The 19,693-nt window shown below is 41.2% G+C and overlaps 2 protein-coding genes across 14 annotated transcripts in view; one reads left to right on the forward strand and one right to left on the reverse strand.

Annotated features, from left to right (window-relative positions):
• The window catches only part of iPLA2-VIA (calcium-independent phospholipase A2 VIA), a 115,416-nt gene extending 100,729 nt beyond the window's left edge, over positions 1–14,687 (reverse strand). Inside the window, exons 1-5 of one of the 8 annotated variants that reach the window (XM_071656356.1) lie at positions 14,560–14,616; positions 13,810–13,884; positions 11,545–11,651; positions 11,235–11,341; positions 7,232–7,450 (exon numbers count right to left, since the gene is read on the reverse strand). In XM_071656356.1, coding sequence (XP_071512457.1) covers positions 7,232–7,450; positions 11,235–11,341; positions 11,545–11,646 — 428 coding nt within the window. In that variant the 5' untranslated portion in view covers positions 11,647–11,651; positions 13,810–13,884; positions 14,560–14,616. The other 7 variants (XM_071656353.1, XM_071656360.1, XM_071656358.1 and 4 more) reach the window with 7 other exon arrangements.
• Positions 14,599–19,693, forward strand: part of LOC139745800 (kynurenine/alpha-aminoadipate aminotransferase, mitochondrial-like) — a 95,686-nt gene continuing 90,591 nt past the window's right edge. For 3 of the 6 annotated variants that reach the window (XM_071656366.1, XM_071656365.1, XM_071656361.1), the window contains exon 1: positions 14,825–14,896. In XM_071656366.1, the coding sequence (XP_071512467.1) occupies positions 14,831–14,896 (66 nt within the window). In that variant the 5' untranslated portion in view covers positions 14,825–14,830. Of the gene's footprint in view, positions 14,737–14,813; positions 14,903–19,693 lie in introns of those variants that run through there. The other 3 variants (XM_071656363.1, XM_071656362.1, XM_071656364.1) reach the window with 3 other exon arrangements.

A 19,693-nucleotide genomic window follows, 5' to 3' on the forward strand; every position in this document is an offset into this window, starting at 1 on the left:
ATAGCGTTATTGGATTACGTGTTAATTGACAGGCGCGCGAAAGAGAGACTTTTGGATGTTAATGTGCTGAGAGGTGCAACTGGAGGGATGTCTGATCATTATCTTGTGGAGGCTAAGGTGAAGATTTGTATGGGTTTTCAGAAAAGAAGAGTGAATGTTGGGGTGAAGAGGGTGGTGAGAGTAAGTGAGCTTGGGAAGGAGACTTGTGTGAGGAAGTACCAGGAGAGACTGAGTACAGAATGGAAAAAGGTGAGAACAATGGAAGTAAGGGGAGTGGGGGAGGAATGGGATGTATTTAGGGAATCAGTGATGGATTGCGCAAAAGATGCTTGTGGCATGAGAAGAGTGGGAGGTGGGTTGATTAGAAAGGGTAGTGAGTGGTGGGATGAAGAAGTAAGAGTATTAGTGAAAGAGAAGAGAGAGGCATTTGGACGATTTTTGCAGGGAAAAAATGCAATTGAGTGGGAGATGTATAAAAGAAAGACAGGAGGTCAAGAGAAAGGTGCAAGAGGTGAAAAAAAGGGCAAATGAGAGTTGGGGTGAGAGAGTATCATTAAATTTTAGGGAGAATAAAAAGATGTTCTGGAAGGAGGTAAATAAAGTGCGTAAGACAAGGGAGCAAATGGGAACTTCAGTGAAGGGCGCAAATGGGGAGGTGATAACAAGTAGTGGTGATGTGAGAAGGAGATGGAGTGAGTATTTTGAAGGTTTGTTGAATGTGTTTGATGATAGAGTGGCAAATATAGGGTGTTTTGGTCGAGGTGGTGTGCAAAGTGAGAGGGTTAGGGAAAATGATTTGGTAAACAGAGAAGAGGTAGTAAAAGCTTTGCGGAAGATGAAAGCCGACAAGGCAGCAGGTTTGGATGGTATTGCAGTGGAATTTATTAAAAAAGGGGGTGACTGTATTGTTGATTGGTTGGTAAGGTTATTCAATGTATGTATGACTCATGGTGAGGTGCCTGAGGATTGGCGAAATGCGTGCATAGTGCCATTGTACAAAGGCAAAGGGGATAAGAGTGAGTGCTCAAATTACAGAGGTATAAGTTTGTTGAGTATTCCTGGTAAATTATATGGGAGGGTATTGATTGAGAGGGTGAAGGCATGTACAGAGCATCAGATTGGGGAAGAGCAGTGTGGTTTCAGAAGTGGTAGAGGATGTGTGGATCAGGTGTTTGCTTTGAAGAATGTATGTGAGAAATACTTAGAAAAGCAAATGGATTTGTATGTAGCATTTATGGATCTGGAGAAGGCATATGATAGAGTTGATAGAGATGCTCTGTGGAAGGTATTAAGAATATATGGTGTGGGAGGCAAGTTGTTAGAAGCAGTGAAAAGTTTCTATCGAGGATGTAAGGCATGTGTACGTGTAGGAAGAGAGGAAAGTGATTGGTTCTCAGTGAATGTAGGTTTGCGGCAGGGGTGTGTGATGTCTCCATGGTTGTTTAATTTGTTTATGGATGGGGTTGTTAGGGAGGTGAATGCAAGAGTTTTGGAAAGAGGGGCAAGTATGAAGTCTGTTGTGGATGAGAGAGCTTGGGAAGTGAGTCAGTTGTTGTTCGCTGATGATACAGCGCTGGTGGCTGATTCATGTGAGAAACTGCAGAAGCTGGTGACTGAGTTTGGTAAAGTGTGTGAAAGAAGAAAGTTAAGAGTAAATGTGAATAAGAGCAAGGTTATTAGGTACAGTAGGGTTGAGGGGCAAGTCAATTGGGAGGTGAGTTTGAATAGAGAAAAACTGGAGGAAGTGAAGTGTTTTAGATATCTGGGAGTGGATCTGGCAGCGGATGGAAACATGGAAGCGGAAGTGGATCATAGGGTGGGGGAGGGCGCGAAAATTCTGGGAGCCTTGAAGAATGTGTGGAAGTCGAGAACATTATCTCGGAAAGCAAAAATGGGTATGTTTGAAGGAATAGTGGTTCCAACAATGTTGTATGGTTGCGAGGCGTGGGGTATGGATAGAGTTGTGTGCAGGAGGATGGATGTGCTGGAAATGAGATGTTTGAGGCCAATGTGTGGTGTGAGGTGGTTTGATCGAGTAAGTAACGTAAGGGTAAGAGAGATGTGTGGAAATAAAAAGAGCGTGGTTGAGAGAGCAGAAGAGGGTATTTTGAAATGGTTTGGGCACATGGAGAGAATGAGTGAGGAAAGATTGACCAAGAGGATATATGTGTCGGAGGTGGAGGGAACGAGGAGAAGAGGGAGACCAAATTGGAGGTGGAAAGATGGAGTGATAAAGATTTTGTGTGATCGGGGCCTGAACATGCAGGAGGGTGAAAGGAGGGCAAGGAATAGAGTGAATTGGAGCGATGTGGTATACCGGGGTTGACGTGCTGTCAGTGGATTGAATCAAGGCATGTGAAGCGTCTGGGGTAAACCATGGAAAGCTGTGTAGGTATGTATATTTGCGTGTGTGGACGTATGTATATACATGTGTATGGGGGTGGGTTGGGCCATTTCTTTCGTCTGTTTCCTTGCGCTACCTCGCAAACGCGGGAGACAGCGACAAAAAAAAAAAAAAAAAAAAAAAAAAAAAAAAATCCCTCCGTATATATATATATATATATATATATATATATATATATATATATATATATATATATATATATATTTTCACTGATTGGTTCTCAGTGAATGTTGGTTTGCAGCAAGGGTGTGTGATGTCTCCATGGTTGAAGAAAGTGTGGAAGTTGAGAACGTTATCTTGGAAAGCAAAAACGGGTATGCTTGAAGGAATAGTGGTTCCAACAATGATATATGGTTGCGAGGCATGGGCTATAGATAGAGTTGTGCGCAGGAGGGTGGATGTGCTGGAAATGAGATGTTTGAGGACAATATGTGGTGTGAGGTGGTTTGATGAAGTAAGTAAGGAAAGGCTATGAGAGATGTGTGGTAATAAAAAGAGTGTGGTTGAGAGAACAGAAGAGGGTGGTTTGAAATGGTTTGGTCACATGGAGAGAATGAGTGAGGAAAGACTGACCAAGTGGATATATGTGTCAGAGGTGGAGGGAACGAGGAGAAGTGGGAGACCAATTGGAGGTGGAAATGGAGTGAAAAAGATTTTGAGTGATCAGGGCCTGAACATGCAGGAGGGTGAAAGGCGTGCAAGGAATAGAGTGAACTGGAATGATGTGGTATACCGGGGTTGACGTGCTGTTAATGGATTGAACCAGGGCATGTGAAGCGTCTGGGATAAACCATGAAAAGTTCCGTGGGGCCTGGATGTGGAAAGGGAGCTGTGATTTCGGTGCATTATACATGACAGCTAGAGACTGTGTGAATGAATGTGGCCTTTGTTGTATCTTCCTAGCGCTACCTCGTGCACATGTGCGGGGAGGGGGTTGTTATTTCATGTGTGGCGGGGTGGCGACGGGAATGAATAAGGGCAGACAGTATGAATTATGTACATGTGTATATATGTATATGTTTGTGTGTGTATATGTATGTATATGTCTGTGTGTGTATATATATGTATGTATATGTTGAGATGTACAGGTATGTATATGTACATATGTGGACGTTATGTATAAACATGTGTATGTGAGTGGGTTGGGCCATTCTTTCGTCTGTTTCCTTGCGCTACCTCACAAACGCAGGAGACAGCGACAAAGTATAATAAAGGGAAATACAAAACATTTATCCCTGGGGATAGGGGAGAAAAAATACTTCCCACGCATTCCTCACGTGTCGTAGAAGGCGACTAAAGGGGACGGGAGCGGGGGGCTAGAAACCCTCCCCTCCTTGTATTTTAACTTTCTAAAAGGGGAAACAGAAGAAGGAGTCACACGAGGAGTGCTCATCCTCCTCGAAGGCTCAGATTGGGGTGTCTAAATGTGTGTGGATGTAACCAAGATGAGAAAAAAGGACAGATAGGTAGTATGTTTGAGGAAAGGAACCTGTATGTTTTGGCTCTGAGTGAAACGAAGCTCAAGGGAAAAGGGGAAGAGTGGTTTGGGAATGCCTTGGGAGTAAAGTCAGGGGTTAGTGAGAGGACAAGAGCAAGGGAAGGAGTAGCACTACTCCTGAAACAGGAGTTGTGGGAGTATGTGATAGAGTGTAAGAAAGTAAATTCTAGAATGATATGGGTAAAACTGAAAGTTGATGGAGAGAGATGGGTGATTATTGGTGCATATGCACTTGGGCATGAGAAGAAAGATCATGAGAGGCAAGTGTTTTGGGAGCAGCTGAATGAGTGTGTTAGTGGTTTTGATGCACAAGATCAGGTTATAGTGATGGGCGATTTGAATGCAAAGGTGAGTAATGTGGCAGTTGAGGGGATAATTGGTATACATGGAGTGTTCAGTGTTGTAAATGGAAATGGTGAAGAGCTTGTAGATTTATGTGCTGAAAAAGGACTGGTGATTGGGAATACCTGGTTTAAAAAGCGAGATATACATAAGTATACATATGTAAGTAGGAGAGATGGCCAGCAAGCGTTATTGGATTACGTGTTAATTGATAGACGCACAAAAGACTTTTGGATGTTAATGTGCTGAGAGGTGCAACTGGAGGGATGTCTGATCATTATCTTGTGGAGGCGAAGGTGAAGACTTGTGGGGGTTTTCAAAAAAGAAGAGAGAATGTTGGGGTGAAGAGAGTGGTGAGAGTAAGTGAGCTTGGGAAGGAGACTTGTGTGAGGAAGTACCAGGAGGGACTGAGTACAGAATGGAAAAAGGTGAGAACAAAGGAGGTAAGGGGAGTGGGGAAGGAATGGGATGTATTTAGGGAAGCGGTGATGGCTTGCGCAAAAGATGCTTGTGGGAGGTGGGTTGATTAGAAAAGGTAGTGAGTGGTGGGATGAAGAAGTAAGATTATTAGTGAAAGAGAAGAGAGAGGCATTTGGACGATTTTTGCAGGGAAAAAATGCAAATGAGTGGGAGAGGTATAAAAGAAAGAGGCAGGAGGTCAAGAGAAAGGTGCAAGAGGTGAAAAAGAGGGCAAATGAGAGTTGGGGTGAGAGAGTATCATTAAATTTCAGGGAGAATAAAAAGATATTCTGGAAGGAGGTAAATAAAGTGCGTAAGACAAGGGAGCTAATGGGAACTTCAGTGAAGGGCACAAATGGGGAGGTGATAACAAGTAGTGGTAATGTGAGGAGATGGAGTGAGTATTTTGAATGCTTGTTGAATGTGTTTGATGATAGAGTGGCAGATATAGGGTGTTTTGGTTGAGGTAGTGTGTAAAGTGAGAGGGTTAGGGAAAATGATTTGGTAAACAGAGAAGAGGTAGTAAAAGCTTCACGGAAGATGAAAGCCGGCAAGGCAGCAGGTTTGGATGGTATTGCAGTGGAATTTATTACAAAAGGGGGTGACTGTATTGTTGACTGGTTGGTAAGGTTATTTAATGTATGTATGATTCATTGTGAGGTGCCTGAGGAATGGCGGAATGCATGCATAGTGCTATTGTACAAAGGCAAAGGGGATAAGAGTGAGTGCTCAAATTACAGAGGTATAAGTTTCTTGAGCATTCCTGGTAAATTATATGCGAGGGTATTGATTGAGAGGGTGAAGGCATGTACAGAGCATCAGATTGGGGAAGAGCAGTGTGGTTTCAGAAGTGGTAGAGGATGTGTGGATCAGGTGTTTGCTTTGAAGAATGTATGTGAGAAATACTTAGAAAAACAAATGGATTTGTATGTAGCATGGATCTGGAGAAGGCACATGATAGAGTTGATAGAGATGCTCTGTGGAAGGTATTAAGAATATATGGTGTGGGAGGCAAGCTGTTAGAAGCAGTGAAAAGTTTTTATCAAGGATGTAAGGCATGTGAACGTGTAGGAAGAGAGGAAAGTGATTGGTTCTCAGTGAATGTAGGTTGCAGCAGGGGTGTGTGATGTCTCCATGGTTGTTTAATTTGTTCATGGATGGGGTTGTTAGGGAGGTGAATGCAAGAGTTTTGGAAAGAGGGGCAAGTATGCAGTCTGTTGTGGATGAGAGAGCTTGGGAAGTGAGTCAGATGTTGTTCGCTGATGATACAGCGCTGGTGGCTGATTCATGTAAGAAACTGCAGAAGCTGGTGACTGAGTTTGGTAAAGTGTGTGAAAGAAGAAGGTTAAGAGTAAATGTGAATAAGAGCAAGGTTATTAGGTACAGTAGGGTTGAGGGTCAAGTCAATTGGGAGGTAAGTTTGAATGGAGAAAAACTGGAGGAAGTAAAGTGTTTTAGATATCTGGGAGTGGATCTGGCAGCGGATGGAACCATGGAAGCGGAAGTGAATCATAGGGTGGGGGAGGGGGTGAAAATTCTGTGAGCCTTGAAGAATGTTTGGAAGTCGAGAACATTATCTCGGAAAGCAAAAATGGGTATGTTTGAAGGAATAGTGGTTCCAACAATGTTGTATGGTTGCGAGGCATGGGCTATGGATAGAGTTGTGCGGAGGAGGGTGGATGTGCTGGAAATGAGATGTTTGAGGACAATATGTGGTGTGAGGTGGTTTGATCGAGTAAGTAATGTAAGGGTAAGAGAGATGTGTGGAAATAAAAAGAGTGTGGTTGAGAGAGCAGAAGAGGGTGTTTTGAAATGGTTTGGTCACATGGAGAGAATGAGTGAGGAAAGATTGACCAAGAGGATATATATGTCAGAGGTGGAGGGAACGAGGAGAAGTGGGAGACCAAATTGGAGGTGGAAAGATGGAGTGAAAAAGATTTTCAGTGATCGGGGCCTGAACATGCAGGAGGGTGAAAGGCGTGCAAGGAATAGAGTGAATTGGAACAATGTGGTATACCGGGGTCGATGTGCTGTCAATGGATTGAACCAGGGCATGTGAAGTGTCTGGGGTAACCCATGGAAAGTTCTGTGGGGCCTGGATGTGGAAAGGGAGCTGTGGTTTCGGTGCATTATTACATGACAGCTAGAGACTGAGTGTGAACGAATGGGGCCCTCGGTGTCTTTTCCTAGCGCTACCTCGCACACATGAGGGGGGAGGGGGTTGTTATTCCATATGTGGCAAAGTGGCGATGGGAACAAATAAAGGCAGACAGTATGAATTATGTACATGTGTATATATGTATATGTCTGTGTGTGTATCTATATATGTGTACATTGAGATGTATAGGTATGTATATTTGCATGTGTGGACGTGTATGTATATACATGTATATGTGGGCGAGTTGGGCCATTTTTTCATCTGTTTCCTTGCGCTACCTCGCTAACGCGGGAGACAGTGACAAAGCAAAATAAATACAAAATATTTTCAAATATAATGAAGAGCTATCAGCTGAATATCTTTATCTCACCTTGCCACTTCAGGAAGAGTAAAAAGCTGAGTACAACCAAGATGGGCAGAAATATGTGCTGCTGTCCAAGAAGGATGATCCCGTGCCAGATCACATATGCTCTGAAGGACTTGACTATTTATAGTCTTATCTGGCATGTGCTGCACAAATGGTAGCAAAACCTCCTTCAGTGTAATGAATCGAATTTGCGCATCATCGATGTCAGCCACCCTGAAAAGACTTGCACAAAATATAAAGGTAGTTAGTGACTATAAAGCCTCATCATACCAATTCCCTCTATTGGCACCTGTACCTCTTGATGGCGATGTAAAAAGTTCAAATAATCTATATTCAATGGAAACTTTCTTATATTCTGAAATAGACAAGGTCCAATAAACTGCTATTCTTTACATTCAATGCCATCTCAGCCCTAAAGATGCAAACTCTTCTTCCACAAACTTCTCAGTGCAACAAGGACCTTATTACCCTCTCCTATCCAATTGCTCCTTCTAGCCTCTATGGTTCCAGCAAGAAATAACATCATTCAAATAATGAATAAAAAGTCTGTGGTAATGAATGCAGCACACTGGCTGCACAATGGGCTTAACCAAGGTATTTGAGGCAACCAAGAGAAACCACAGAGAGAACTGTAGAGCTTAGCTGTGGATAGCGGGTTGTGATTCTGGTTTATTACACACAACAGCTAGAGTATGGATGTAAGAGAAATATGCCTTTTCTTCATCTGTTCCTCATGCTATCATGCTAATGTGGGAAACAGCAAGCATGACATAAAAAAAATATCAGTAATAATAGTGCTGTCAATGGACAGATCCAGGGCATGTGAAATGTCTAGGGTAAACCATGGAAAGGTCTGTGGGGCCTGGATGTGGATAGGGAGCTGTGGCTTCAGTGCATTACACATGAGAGCTAGAGAAAGACTGCGAGCAGATATGGCCTTTCTTCGTCTGCTTCTTGGCGCTACCTTGCTGATGCAGGCGGTAGCGATGCTGTTTCCTGTAGGGCAGGGTGGCGCCAGGAATGGATGAGGGCAAGTAAATATGAATATGTACAGTTGCCTTAAGCAGTGACTACATATTCTGCAAAATCTTTTTGACAAAAAATGCAATATCTGGCAACTACCTCCAACTCTTGCACCCCCAAGCCTTCTTCATCTTTGCACAGCTTCTCTTAATATAAAGCAATTCATAAGTCCATATTTTAAGCTTTATTCAACGTATAGACATGAATGCATTTGGCTGTCCACCAATAAGTGTTAACTTACTTCCTTCAGTGACTCGAGGTGGATGTGCTAACATACGCTGCCGCCCGTGATGCCACACTGCCAAAACTTTTATAACCCCACAGTTACAGAGTGCCCTGCTTATTTTAGATGCTTCCCAAAACACTAGCAAAATGTTATGTTAATCTGGAAAGAAAAAATTATTGACAGCTTACAAATTTGCTCTGACTGAGTTTCAGCTGAGTGGGTTTGAAGGAGGGAGGGGGTGGGTGGGAGGAAGTGGGGAGAGAAGCCACATGTGCCACAATTAATCAGTTGGTCAGCTGTAATTGCTAGATATACCAATACATTAGTTCATGGTATCCCAAATTACTAAGCAACGTCTTTGCAATTCATACAATGTTTTACTGTTTCTGCTATGCAACATCATGAAGTGCATAAATAACTAACTTTTCCAATATGGCAACACCTACTTGCTGGGGACATACTTCCCCATCCATCCTCCGCTTCATCCCCCTCCCACCCACTCACTGTGACCTTGAGAACTGTTAAATTCCCATCTGTTTCCAACCAGTGTTGAAGCTTATCTGTGAAACATTAATTCTGTCTGTATTCCATCTACCTCCCTCCCACACCAGCCACCCTTTGTTCCACCTTCCAAAAGCACACGTCACTCACCCTTAGTCTTTCTTCCTCTCTGCAAATATATTATTCATATTCATTACTCTTGATTACTGTTTTCCACATCAGCGAGGAACCACCAGGAAACAGACAAAGAATGGCCCATTCACTCATATATACATATGTATAAACATCTATACACGCACATATACATATAAACATATACACATAAACAGACATATACATATATACACATGTACATATTCATACTTCCTTGCCTTCATCCATTCCTGGCACTACCCTGCCCCACAGGTAACAGCATCGCTACCCCTGCTTCAATGAGGAAGCACCAGGAAAACAGACAAAAAAGGCCACATTCATTCACACTCAGTCTCCAGCTGTTATGTGTAATACATCAAAACCACAGCTCCCTAACCAAATCCAGTCCCCACAGACCTTCTATGGTTTACCCCAGATGTTTCACATGCCCTGGTTAAGTCCACTGACAGCACATCGACCCCAGTATACCACGTCGTTCCAATTCACTCTATTCCTTGTACGCCTCTCACCCTCCTGCATGTTCAGGCACCAATCACTCAAACTTTTTTCAATCCATCTTTCTGCCTCCAATTTGGTCTCCCGTTTCCCCTTGTTCCCCCACCTCTTACACATATATCTGTTTTTTCACACATGCTTGCCATTTCCCACATGAGCAAGGTAGCATCATGAACAGATGACAGAGACTTAGAAGAAAAATCCTCACTTTGCTCCTTGCTCTGTTCCTTCTTTTGGAAAGTAATACAGGAAGGGAGGACTTCCAGCCACCTGCCCCTGTCCCTCTTAGTCTCCTTCTATGACACGCAGGGAATACAGGCGCAGTATTCTATCTCCCCTATCCCCTTGGATAATACACATGACAGCTAAAGAATGAGTGTGAGTGGATGTGGCCTTTGTCTGTTTCCTGGTACTACCTCGCTGATGTAGAGGGTGACATTCCTGTCTCCTGTGGGGCAGGGTGGTGCCAGGAAAGGATGAAGGCGAGCAAGTGTGAATATATACAAATGGGAACATTGATGAGGGGGGTAAGTGATAACAGGAAGTGATGGAATGAGTATTTTCAAGGACTGCTGAATGTGTATAACGACAGAGTGGCAGATGTAGGGAGGTATACGAAGTGAGTGGTTTGGTGAAGAAAGAAGTGGTGAGAGCCTTGTGAAATATGAAATCCAGCAAGGTGAAGGGAGTCGAAGGTATTGCAGTTGAAGTTATTAGGAAAGGGGGTGACTGTGTTGTTCATTGATACATAAGGATATTCATGGTGAAGTGCCTGAGAATTAGCAGAATGCATTGTACAAAGGCAATGGGAATAAAGGTGAGTTTTCAAACTAGAGAGGCATAAGTCTGTTGAGTATACCTGGAACATTGTATGAGAAGGTACTGATTGAGGGACTGAAGGCATGTACAGAGCATCAGACTGGAAAGAACCAGTGTGGTTTCAGAAGTGGTACAGGATGTGTGGATCAGGTATTTACTTTGAAGAATGTATGTAAGAAATACTTAGAAAAACAGATGGATCTGTATGTGGCATTTATGGATCTAGAGAAGGCAAAACACCTGACATCTGCCTCTCTAACATCAAACACATTTAGCAATCCTTCAAATTACTCACTCCACCTCCTCACTTCATCACTACCTATTATCACTTCCACTTTTGACCCCTTCACCAATATTCCCATTTGTTTTCTTGCCTTTCACACATTATTTACATCCTTTTAAAACATCTTTTTATTCTCCCTACAGTTTAATGATACTCTCTCATCCCAACTCTCATTTGCCCTCCTCTTCAGCCCTTGCACCTTCCTCATGGCCTCCAGCTACTTTCCCTTATACATCTCCTAATCATCTGCACTCCTTTCCTTTAAGTATCATCCAAATACCTCTCTTTTCTCTCTCACTTGTTTCTCTTTCACTCATTTCTTTTCCACTCTTAAACACCAAGGAACAATCAAACCCTAGAAATTATCACAAACAAAAAAGTAGACACCAATAAGTACAACACTAACATAAGCTCTCACACTTTCTGTTGAGTTTCTGTCTTTTCTCTCCATTTACTGAAAGTAATCTTTTATCAATCAGTAAAATGGAATTCTAAGCCTATCTCACCTGTAAGCTTTAGAGAGTGAATCCTGAACTGGTTGATGCAATAGCAGTTCATACTTGCTGTTGTGTGTGGGACCATATAAAACAAGGCAGTCTTCACGACAATTAACCTGAAATATTTAAGTAAAAATTGAGAGAAGAGCATGTTACAGGATTCACTTGTTCAATATACAATACTGCATGACAAATATACTCCACTATAGATAATGCTTTCTAGCAAAGCACAAGAGCAACACCAAAGAGGGAAGCAACGGCATAAACATAAATACATAAATCACTGGTTATACTTGTTAAAGTAAAAAGGAAAACTTACAGGTACTCTTGCAAACTGGGCAATCCCAACTTCTATAACTGTATTTCCAGAAGGTCCCTCTGTGCCCATAAAGCTCTTGAAAAGGTTCCCAAGGAAGGCCATGGTCTCTGAGAATGAATGTATGCAATTTGATGAAAAAGAAACAATAAATGACAGGGTAAACAGTAAGAAAAAAAATCAGCTATGGTCTGAATCTATATCTACAACTTTCTCTTCAGTTAAAGAGTTAATACAATTCCCACTCATTCTACTTCTATTCATCCTTTTACAACATTCCTACTCTCTTCTTGTCTATTGTTAAATTTCAATCACCAGGATGATTTTGCCAGTTATTATTCTAACGGCCATTCTTCTGTACATTCCAACCATCTGAGAACTCTAAACTATGCTTACCAGTTACTTCATTCCCTATATCATAGTTCACTCAATTACTTCTCACTATGTCCACTTTTCCGGCTCCACACATAAATCTAAAAAACAAATTGACCTGGTTTGCTCCCTTAATACACTAACCTGTACAAGGAAGTTGTTCAAAAGACTGAAGGTGAGGTTCATGGTGAAGTCTATGGTAGGAGTCTAGTAATGTTACAGTGAGCTTTGGCCTATGTGGTGTGGTTGTGGGTGAGGTCAGGTCAGGGTGAGCAATGGACTAGACTACTCCCCTTACATACTGGCCTTCGGAAGGCTGAGGGTTAGGTTGAAGCTAAGGTGAAGTTAAATAAGGGTGAACATTGGCCTGGATTGCTCTCATTACAAATTATACGGTGGTGTAACATGTCCTGTGTGATTACACACCGCTGTGCCAGTAGCACCTCAGCCCCTTAATGTGCTCAGCACTCTGTTCTTCATAATACCATCACACCATTCTCAACCAACCCAGTCCATAAACCATCCATTAACACCAAGTGAAATAAGAATCCCCCATTCACATTTCAAAAATTAATACCTACAGATCCCCACACCTCACACATACACAATAAAGACAAAACATATAACACACCATAATGAGCCAACAAGCAATAAACAACTGCCCTCAAGATCCAGTTTTAAAATACCACCCCATCAAACCCACCCAAAACTGTACTCCCCAGCCATGTACTGTGCTATTTGCCCTTTCTGTTACGTCATCTACACGCTAATCATCTCTCCAACATTACAAAACACTATTTCAACATATCAAAAGACCCTTCATGTAAAAAAGGCTGCTTCCACACTTAAGACATTGCAAACTTATCCCACAACTGTGCCATGCTCACTCCACACTTAATGACCTGTAATCTCACCCAGTAAATGTCAACACATGGCAGGAAGGTAACATAAAGTATAGGTATATTCTCTAAGAAGTAAAGTACTACTCTAGGTGCTACTCTAAAAACAATTCTATTATGTACATTCTTTAAATCACTCAACTATGTATAAAGAATGTATTCAAAGTACCAGATTAACCTAATTCTACAATGAAAGAGTGATCAGAATGAAATGATACTTTATCCAAACTTAATATGACCTCATCCTACCAAAGATAGGTTAAGTTAGCTTTAGTTTGGTTTTGATATGCTAGAATTCTTATTAACTTTGCAGGGTGGTTTATTATGCTGACTAGTTAGAACTGGTGGGTCAAATGATACTTTGCCGTGTAGTTCATTTTCGAAATCTGTTTTCCCTTGCAACACTTGGATTACGCTAGGTGGTGGAGTCCCTTAATATGGAGGTACATAAGGTTGATTAGTTTGACAATTTAAACCCAAACTTTGACAAAATTTCAAGATGGCACCAGGTATGTCATGCAAATCCTATGGATTTAGTGCAAGTAAACAAAATTCAAGATCAGCTGCACATCACTTTTAACTTTGAATACTGATTGTGTTCTGCATTGTTAGTGTAGTGTTTAGAAAAAAAGATGACAACTCTGGTGCTTGATATGAAAATCAAATTTTACTGAATATCAAATCAGGTAATGAAGATGATGTACATAAGAGAATATGTGAGGTTAATTAATGTAAGAGCATGTATCACACTTTCAAATTATAAACCAACCATAAAAACCATCAGCAGAAACGATAGAAGAAATATACCATTACAATTCTACCTTACAGGTTACAGGGAATACATTGTCATTTGCTGTATCATTTGTTAGATGACATCTGCTGGCAATGCATTTTCATGTGCATCTGGCACAACTGAGAACAGAAATAAAACAACCAATAAGGAGGTCAAGCAAGGTTATCATAGGTTCTGATAACTTTGGAGAAGTGTATTACTTACAGTTTACCTGATATCTTTGTCATTCATCTAATACAATTCAATCCTAACGATTAAGTTGATCCTCTACAGGTATATCTGAAAATCACAAGAACCTACATAAAACATCTAATACATAGGTAGCTGTTTTCCAATGCTAGTTTCATTGCAAAACTAAAATTGACTTCTGCCTGCCATAAAGTTCTGTTCTATAGTAAAAGTCGCTAAATTCAAATACCAATTAGAAATATGGGAAAAAAACATAAGTCAACAAAAGTGTTTGATCGACCAATGCAGACTTGTGAGGTGTATAGCATGGGGTAAAGTTAACGCATTCCAATCACTAAATGTGAAAGTCCCTATCTCTTACTAACTTTAATTATAGCACTATATCACTTGCCCTGCAAAGAAAACAATTCCAATTCTTTAACTAAGTCCTATAATTATTTTTGGTAAATTCTGATGGTATAACATTATATAATACAGTACTGACTTTATCTATTTCAAGTATATTAGCATAGTCCTCCCCTGCAGATTATTAAAGGTACTTGTGTAAAGAATACGTAAAGAAAATCACAAGAAGTATTACAAGGACTTAAAGGCTTATTTCTGCAATAGATAGACTCAAGATATTTGACCAAGCACGTAAGATGCCTTTTTTTCTTGTCTTGGCGTTTCCCATGAACGTCTCTGATTATATCAAGTATTATCTGTCTCTATACTTTGATCTATGTATATACTACTTTTGACAAGAGTAAACACGAAAGTACTTGCCGTTTTGTCGAGCTAATTATCACAAGTCAACATCGTGTACCAGGACTGGCTTCCCAGTGCCAGGTGGGATTTCATGTTGTCGCTTTTCAAAAGTTTATTCTCTACAACTATGGAACCTCATCCAAAATACCATGATGTGCCTACATCCCAGTAATACCAGCTGCAACTGGCTAACAGGTATTTGACTGATATAATCATGAAGTTCTGCATGATCTAAAAAACAATAAATATTGCGGAAATATCGCGTGACCTTGGGTTTAAATGTCTCAGTATGTTTACATGTGTTGAGGCCGGTAGTGTGGACATCTCATTTTGGCCAGTCCTCCACTTCTCTCATAGTTAGGTATCTTGTTCTTTTCCCATTCATTTAGTTTTTAAGCTGAACAATATGAATGAGTTACTTATTTTCTATGTTAATTACTTATATGGGCATATATATTATAGTTTCTAGTAGACTAGACTACATATGATTTATGTAAGTAGTCAACAATAACATTGCTTGACTACATATTTCGGGAAAAAGTAATACATTGATATGTGGTTACATAATCCATAGTCGACCACATAATGGTCAAGTTTCAGTTTAGGTATACCACATTAATAACAAATGGATTAGGAAACATCGCACACCAACGATTTCTTAAACTTTATAGAAATGATTGAAGTGTGGTTTGACGTATTACTTTTTATGCAACAGTTATAAGAGTGATTATGGGTGATAGTGATAAGGGAAAATGAGTATTTTTTTATTGCACTGTTCCTCAAAAAACAAATTTCCCAGGATATTTGGACCAAAAAATGAGCACTTCACAGGCACCAAATAATCATACAAGAAAAATCAGTTAATGTAAGAATGATAATTGATAATTCCCAAAAGATCATGGAAATGCTGTATGTAGCTAAGCAGCCTACACAGAAGCAAATCATTAAATGTCATACCATAAAACCACAATGTAAATAGTATATAAAGTTGTAAGAAACTAACTCACGTGTCCTAAGATTTCATACATTTATTAGGAAAACTGAAATGTCTCTTCCAGAATAAAAGGGAACCAAGATAGCCTACATCATAGAATACCTAATATTGCTTCTACAAAATAGTCCCTTCCTGGTCCTTGATTTTTTGCTTTGAAAATTGATGCAGTAATCTGTTACTTTTTTATTCTGTGTACTTTATCTCTGCTTCCCCCATCAGCGAAGTAGCGCCAGGAAACAGACAAAGAGCGGCCCATCCAATCATACACAATATATATATATATATACATATATATATATATATATATATATATATATATATATATATATATATATATATATATATATTATATATATATATATATATATATATATATATATTTTTTTTTTTCCTTTGTCGCTGTCTCCCGCGTTTGCGAGGTAGCGCAGGGAAACAGACGAAAGAAATGGCCCAACCCACCCCCATACACATGTATATACGTACGTCCACACACGCAAATATACATACCTACATAGCTTTCCATGGTTTACCCCAGACGCTTCACATGCCCTAATTCAATCCACTGACAGCACGTCAACCCCGGTATACCACATCGATCCAATTCACTCTATTCCTTGCCCTCCTTTCACCCTCCTGCATGTTCAGGCCCCGATCACACAAAATCTTTTTCACTCCATCTTTCCACCTCCAATTTCGTCTCCCACTTCTCCTCGTTCCCTCCACCTCCGACACATATGTCCTCTTGGTCAATCTTTCCTCACTCATTCTCTCCATGTGCCCAAACCATTTCAAAACACCCTCTTCTGCTCTCTCAACCACACTCTTTTTATTTCCACGCATCTCTCTTACCCTTACGTTACTTACTCGATCAAACCACCTCACACCACACATTGTCCTCAAACATCTCATTTCCAGCACATTCATCCTCCTGCACACAACTCTATCTATAGCCCACGCCTCGCAACCATACAACATTGTTGGAACCACTATTCCTTCAAACATACCCATTTTTGCTTTCCGAGATAATGTTCTCGACTTCCACACATTCTTCAAGGCTCCCAGAATTTTCGCCCCCTCCCCCACCCTATGATCCACTTCCACTTCCATGGTTCCATCCGCTGCCAGATCCACTCCCACATATCTAAAACACTTTACTTCCTACAGTTTTTCTCCATTCAAACTTACCTCCCAATTGACTTGACCCTCAACCCTACTGTACCTAATAACCTTGCTCTTATTCACATTTACTCTTAACTTTCTTCTTTCACACACTTTGCCAAACTCAGTCACCAGCTTCTGCAGTTTCTCACATGAATCAGCCACCAGCGCTGTATCATCAGCGAACAACAACTGACTCACTTCCCAAGCTCTCTCATCCCCAACAGACTTCATATTTGCCCCTCTTTCCAAAACTCTTGCATTCACCTCCCTAACAACCCCATCCATAAACAAATTAAACAACCATGGAGACATCACACACCCCTGCCGCAAACCCACATTCACTGAGAACCAATCACTTTCCTCTCTTCCTACACATACACATGCCTTACATCCTCGATAAAAACTTTTCACTGCTTCTAACAACTTGCCTCCCACACCATATATTCCTAATACCTTCCACAGAGCATCTATATCAACTCCATCATATGCCTTCTCCAGATCCATAAATGCTACATACAAATCCATTTGCTTTTCTAAGTATTTCTCACATACATTCTTCAAAGCAAACACCTGATCCACACATCCTCTACCACTTCTGAAACCACACTGCTCTTCCCCAATCTGATGCTCTGTACATGCCTTCACCCTCTCAATCAATACCCTCCCATATAATTTACAAGGAATACTCAGCAAACTTATACCTCTGTAATTTGAGCACTCACTCTTATCCCCTTTGCCTTTGTACAATGGCACTATGCACGCATTCCGCCAATCCTCAGGCACCTCACCATGAGTCATACATACATTAAATAACCTTACCAACCAGTCAACAATACAGTCATCCCCTTTTTTAATAAATTCCACTGCAATACCATCCAAACCTGCTGCCTTGCCGGCTTTCATCTTCCGCAAAGCTTTCACTACCTCTTCTCTGTTTACCAAATCATTTTCCCTAACCCTCTCACTTTGCACACCACCTCGACCAAAACACCCTATATCTGCCACTCTATCATCAAACACATTCAACAAACCTTCAAAATACTCACTCCATCTCCTTCTCACATCACAACTACTTGTTATCACCTCCCCATTTGCGCCCTTCACTGAAGTTCCCATTTGCTCCCTTGTCTTATGCACTTTATTTACCTCCTTCCAGAACATCTTTTTATTCTCCCTAAAATTTAATGATACTCTCTCACCCCAACTCTCATTTGCCCTTTTTTTCACCTCTTGCACCTTTCTCTTGACCTCCTGTCTCTTTCTTTTATACATCTCCCACTCAATTACATTTTTTCCCTGCAAAAATCGTCCAAATGCCTCTCTCTTCTCTTTCACTAATACTCTTACTTCTTCATCCCACCACTCACTACCCTTTCTAATCAACCCACCTCCCACTCTTCTCATGCCACAAGCATCTTTTGCGCAATCCATCACTGATTCCCTAAATACATCCCATTCCTCCCCCACTCCCCTTACTTCCATTGTTCTCACCTTTTTCCATTCTGTACTCAGTCTCTCCTGGTACTTCCTCACACAGGTCTCCTTCTCAAGCTCACTTACTCTCACCACCCTCTTCACCCCAACATTCACTCTTCTTTTCTGAAAACCCATACAAATCTTCACCTTAACCTCCACAAGATAATGATCAGACATCCCTCCAGTTGCACCTCTCAGCACATTAACATCCAAAAGTCTCTCTTTCGCACGCCTGTCAATTAACACGTAATCCAATAACGCTCTCTGGCCATCTCTCCTACTTACATAAGTATACTTATGTATATCTCGCTTTTTAAACCAGGTATTCCCAATCATCATATATATATATATATTTTTTTTTTTTTTTTTTTTTTATACTTTGTCGCTGTCTCCCGCGTTTGCGAGGTAGCGCAAGGAAACAGACGAAAGAAATGGCCCAACCCCCCCCATACACATGCACATACACACGTCCACACACGCAAATATACATACCTACACAGCTTTCCATGGTTTACCCCAGACGCTTCACATGCCTTGATTCAATCCACTGACAGCACGTCAACCCCTGTATACCACATCGCTCCAATTCACTCTATTCCTTGCCCTCCTTTCACCCTCCTGCAAGTTCAGGCCCCGATCACACAAAATCTTTTTCACTCCATCTTTCCACCTCCAATTTGGTCTCCCTCTTCTCCTCGTTCCCTCCACCTCCGACACATATATCCTCTTGGTCAATCTTTCCTCACTCATTCTCTCCATGTGCCCAAACCATTTCAAAACACCCTCTTCTGCTCTCTCAACCACGCTCTTTTTATTTCCACACATCTCTCTTACCCTTACGTTACTTACTCGATCAAACCACCTCACACCACACATTGTCCTCAAACATCTCATTTCCAGCACATCCATCCTCCTGCGCACAACTCTATCCATAGCCCACGCCTCGCAACCATACAACATTGTTGGAACCACTATTCCTTCAAACATACCCATTTTTGCTTTCCGAGATAATGTTCTTGACTTCCACACATTTTTCAAGGCTCCCAAAATTTTCGCCCCCTCCCCCACCCTATGATCCACTTCCGCTTCCATGTTTCCATCTGCTGCCAGATCCACTCAAAGATATCTAAAACACTTCACTTCCTCCAGTTTTTCTCCATTCAAACTCACCTCCCAATTGACTTGACCCACAACCCTACTGTACCTAATAACCTTGCTCTTATTCACATTTACTCTTAACTTTCTTCTTTCACACACTTTACCAAACTCAGTCACCAGCTTCTGCAGTTTCTCACATGAATCAGCCACCAGCACTGTATCATCAGCGAACAACAACTGACTCACTTCCCAAGCTCTCTCATCCCCAACAGACTTCATACTTGCCCCTCTTTCCAAAACTCTTGCATTCACCTCCCTAACAACCCCATCCATAAACAAATTAAACAACCATGGAGACATCACACACCCCTGCCGCAAACCTACATTCACTGCGAGGCGTGGACTATGGATAGAGATGTGCGC

Source organism: Panulirus ornatus, chromosome 62 (genome assembly GCF_036320965.1).
Source record: "Panulirus ornatus isolate Po-2019 chromosome 62, ASM3632096v1, whole genome shotgun sequence".
NCBI classification, from domain to species: domain Eukaryota; kingdom Metazoa; phylum Arthropoda; class Malacostraca; order Decapoda; family Palinuridae; genus Panulirus; species Panulirus ornatus.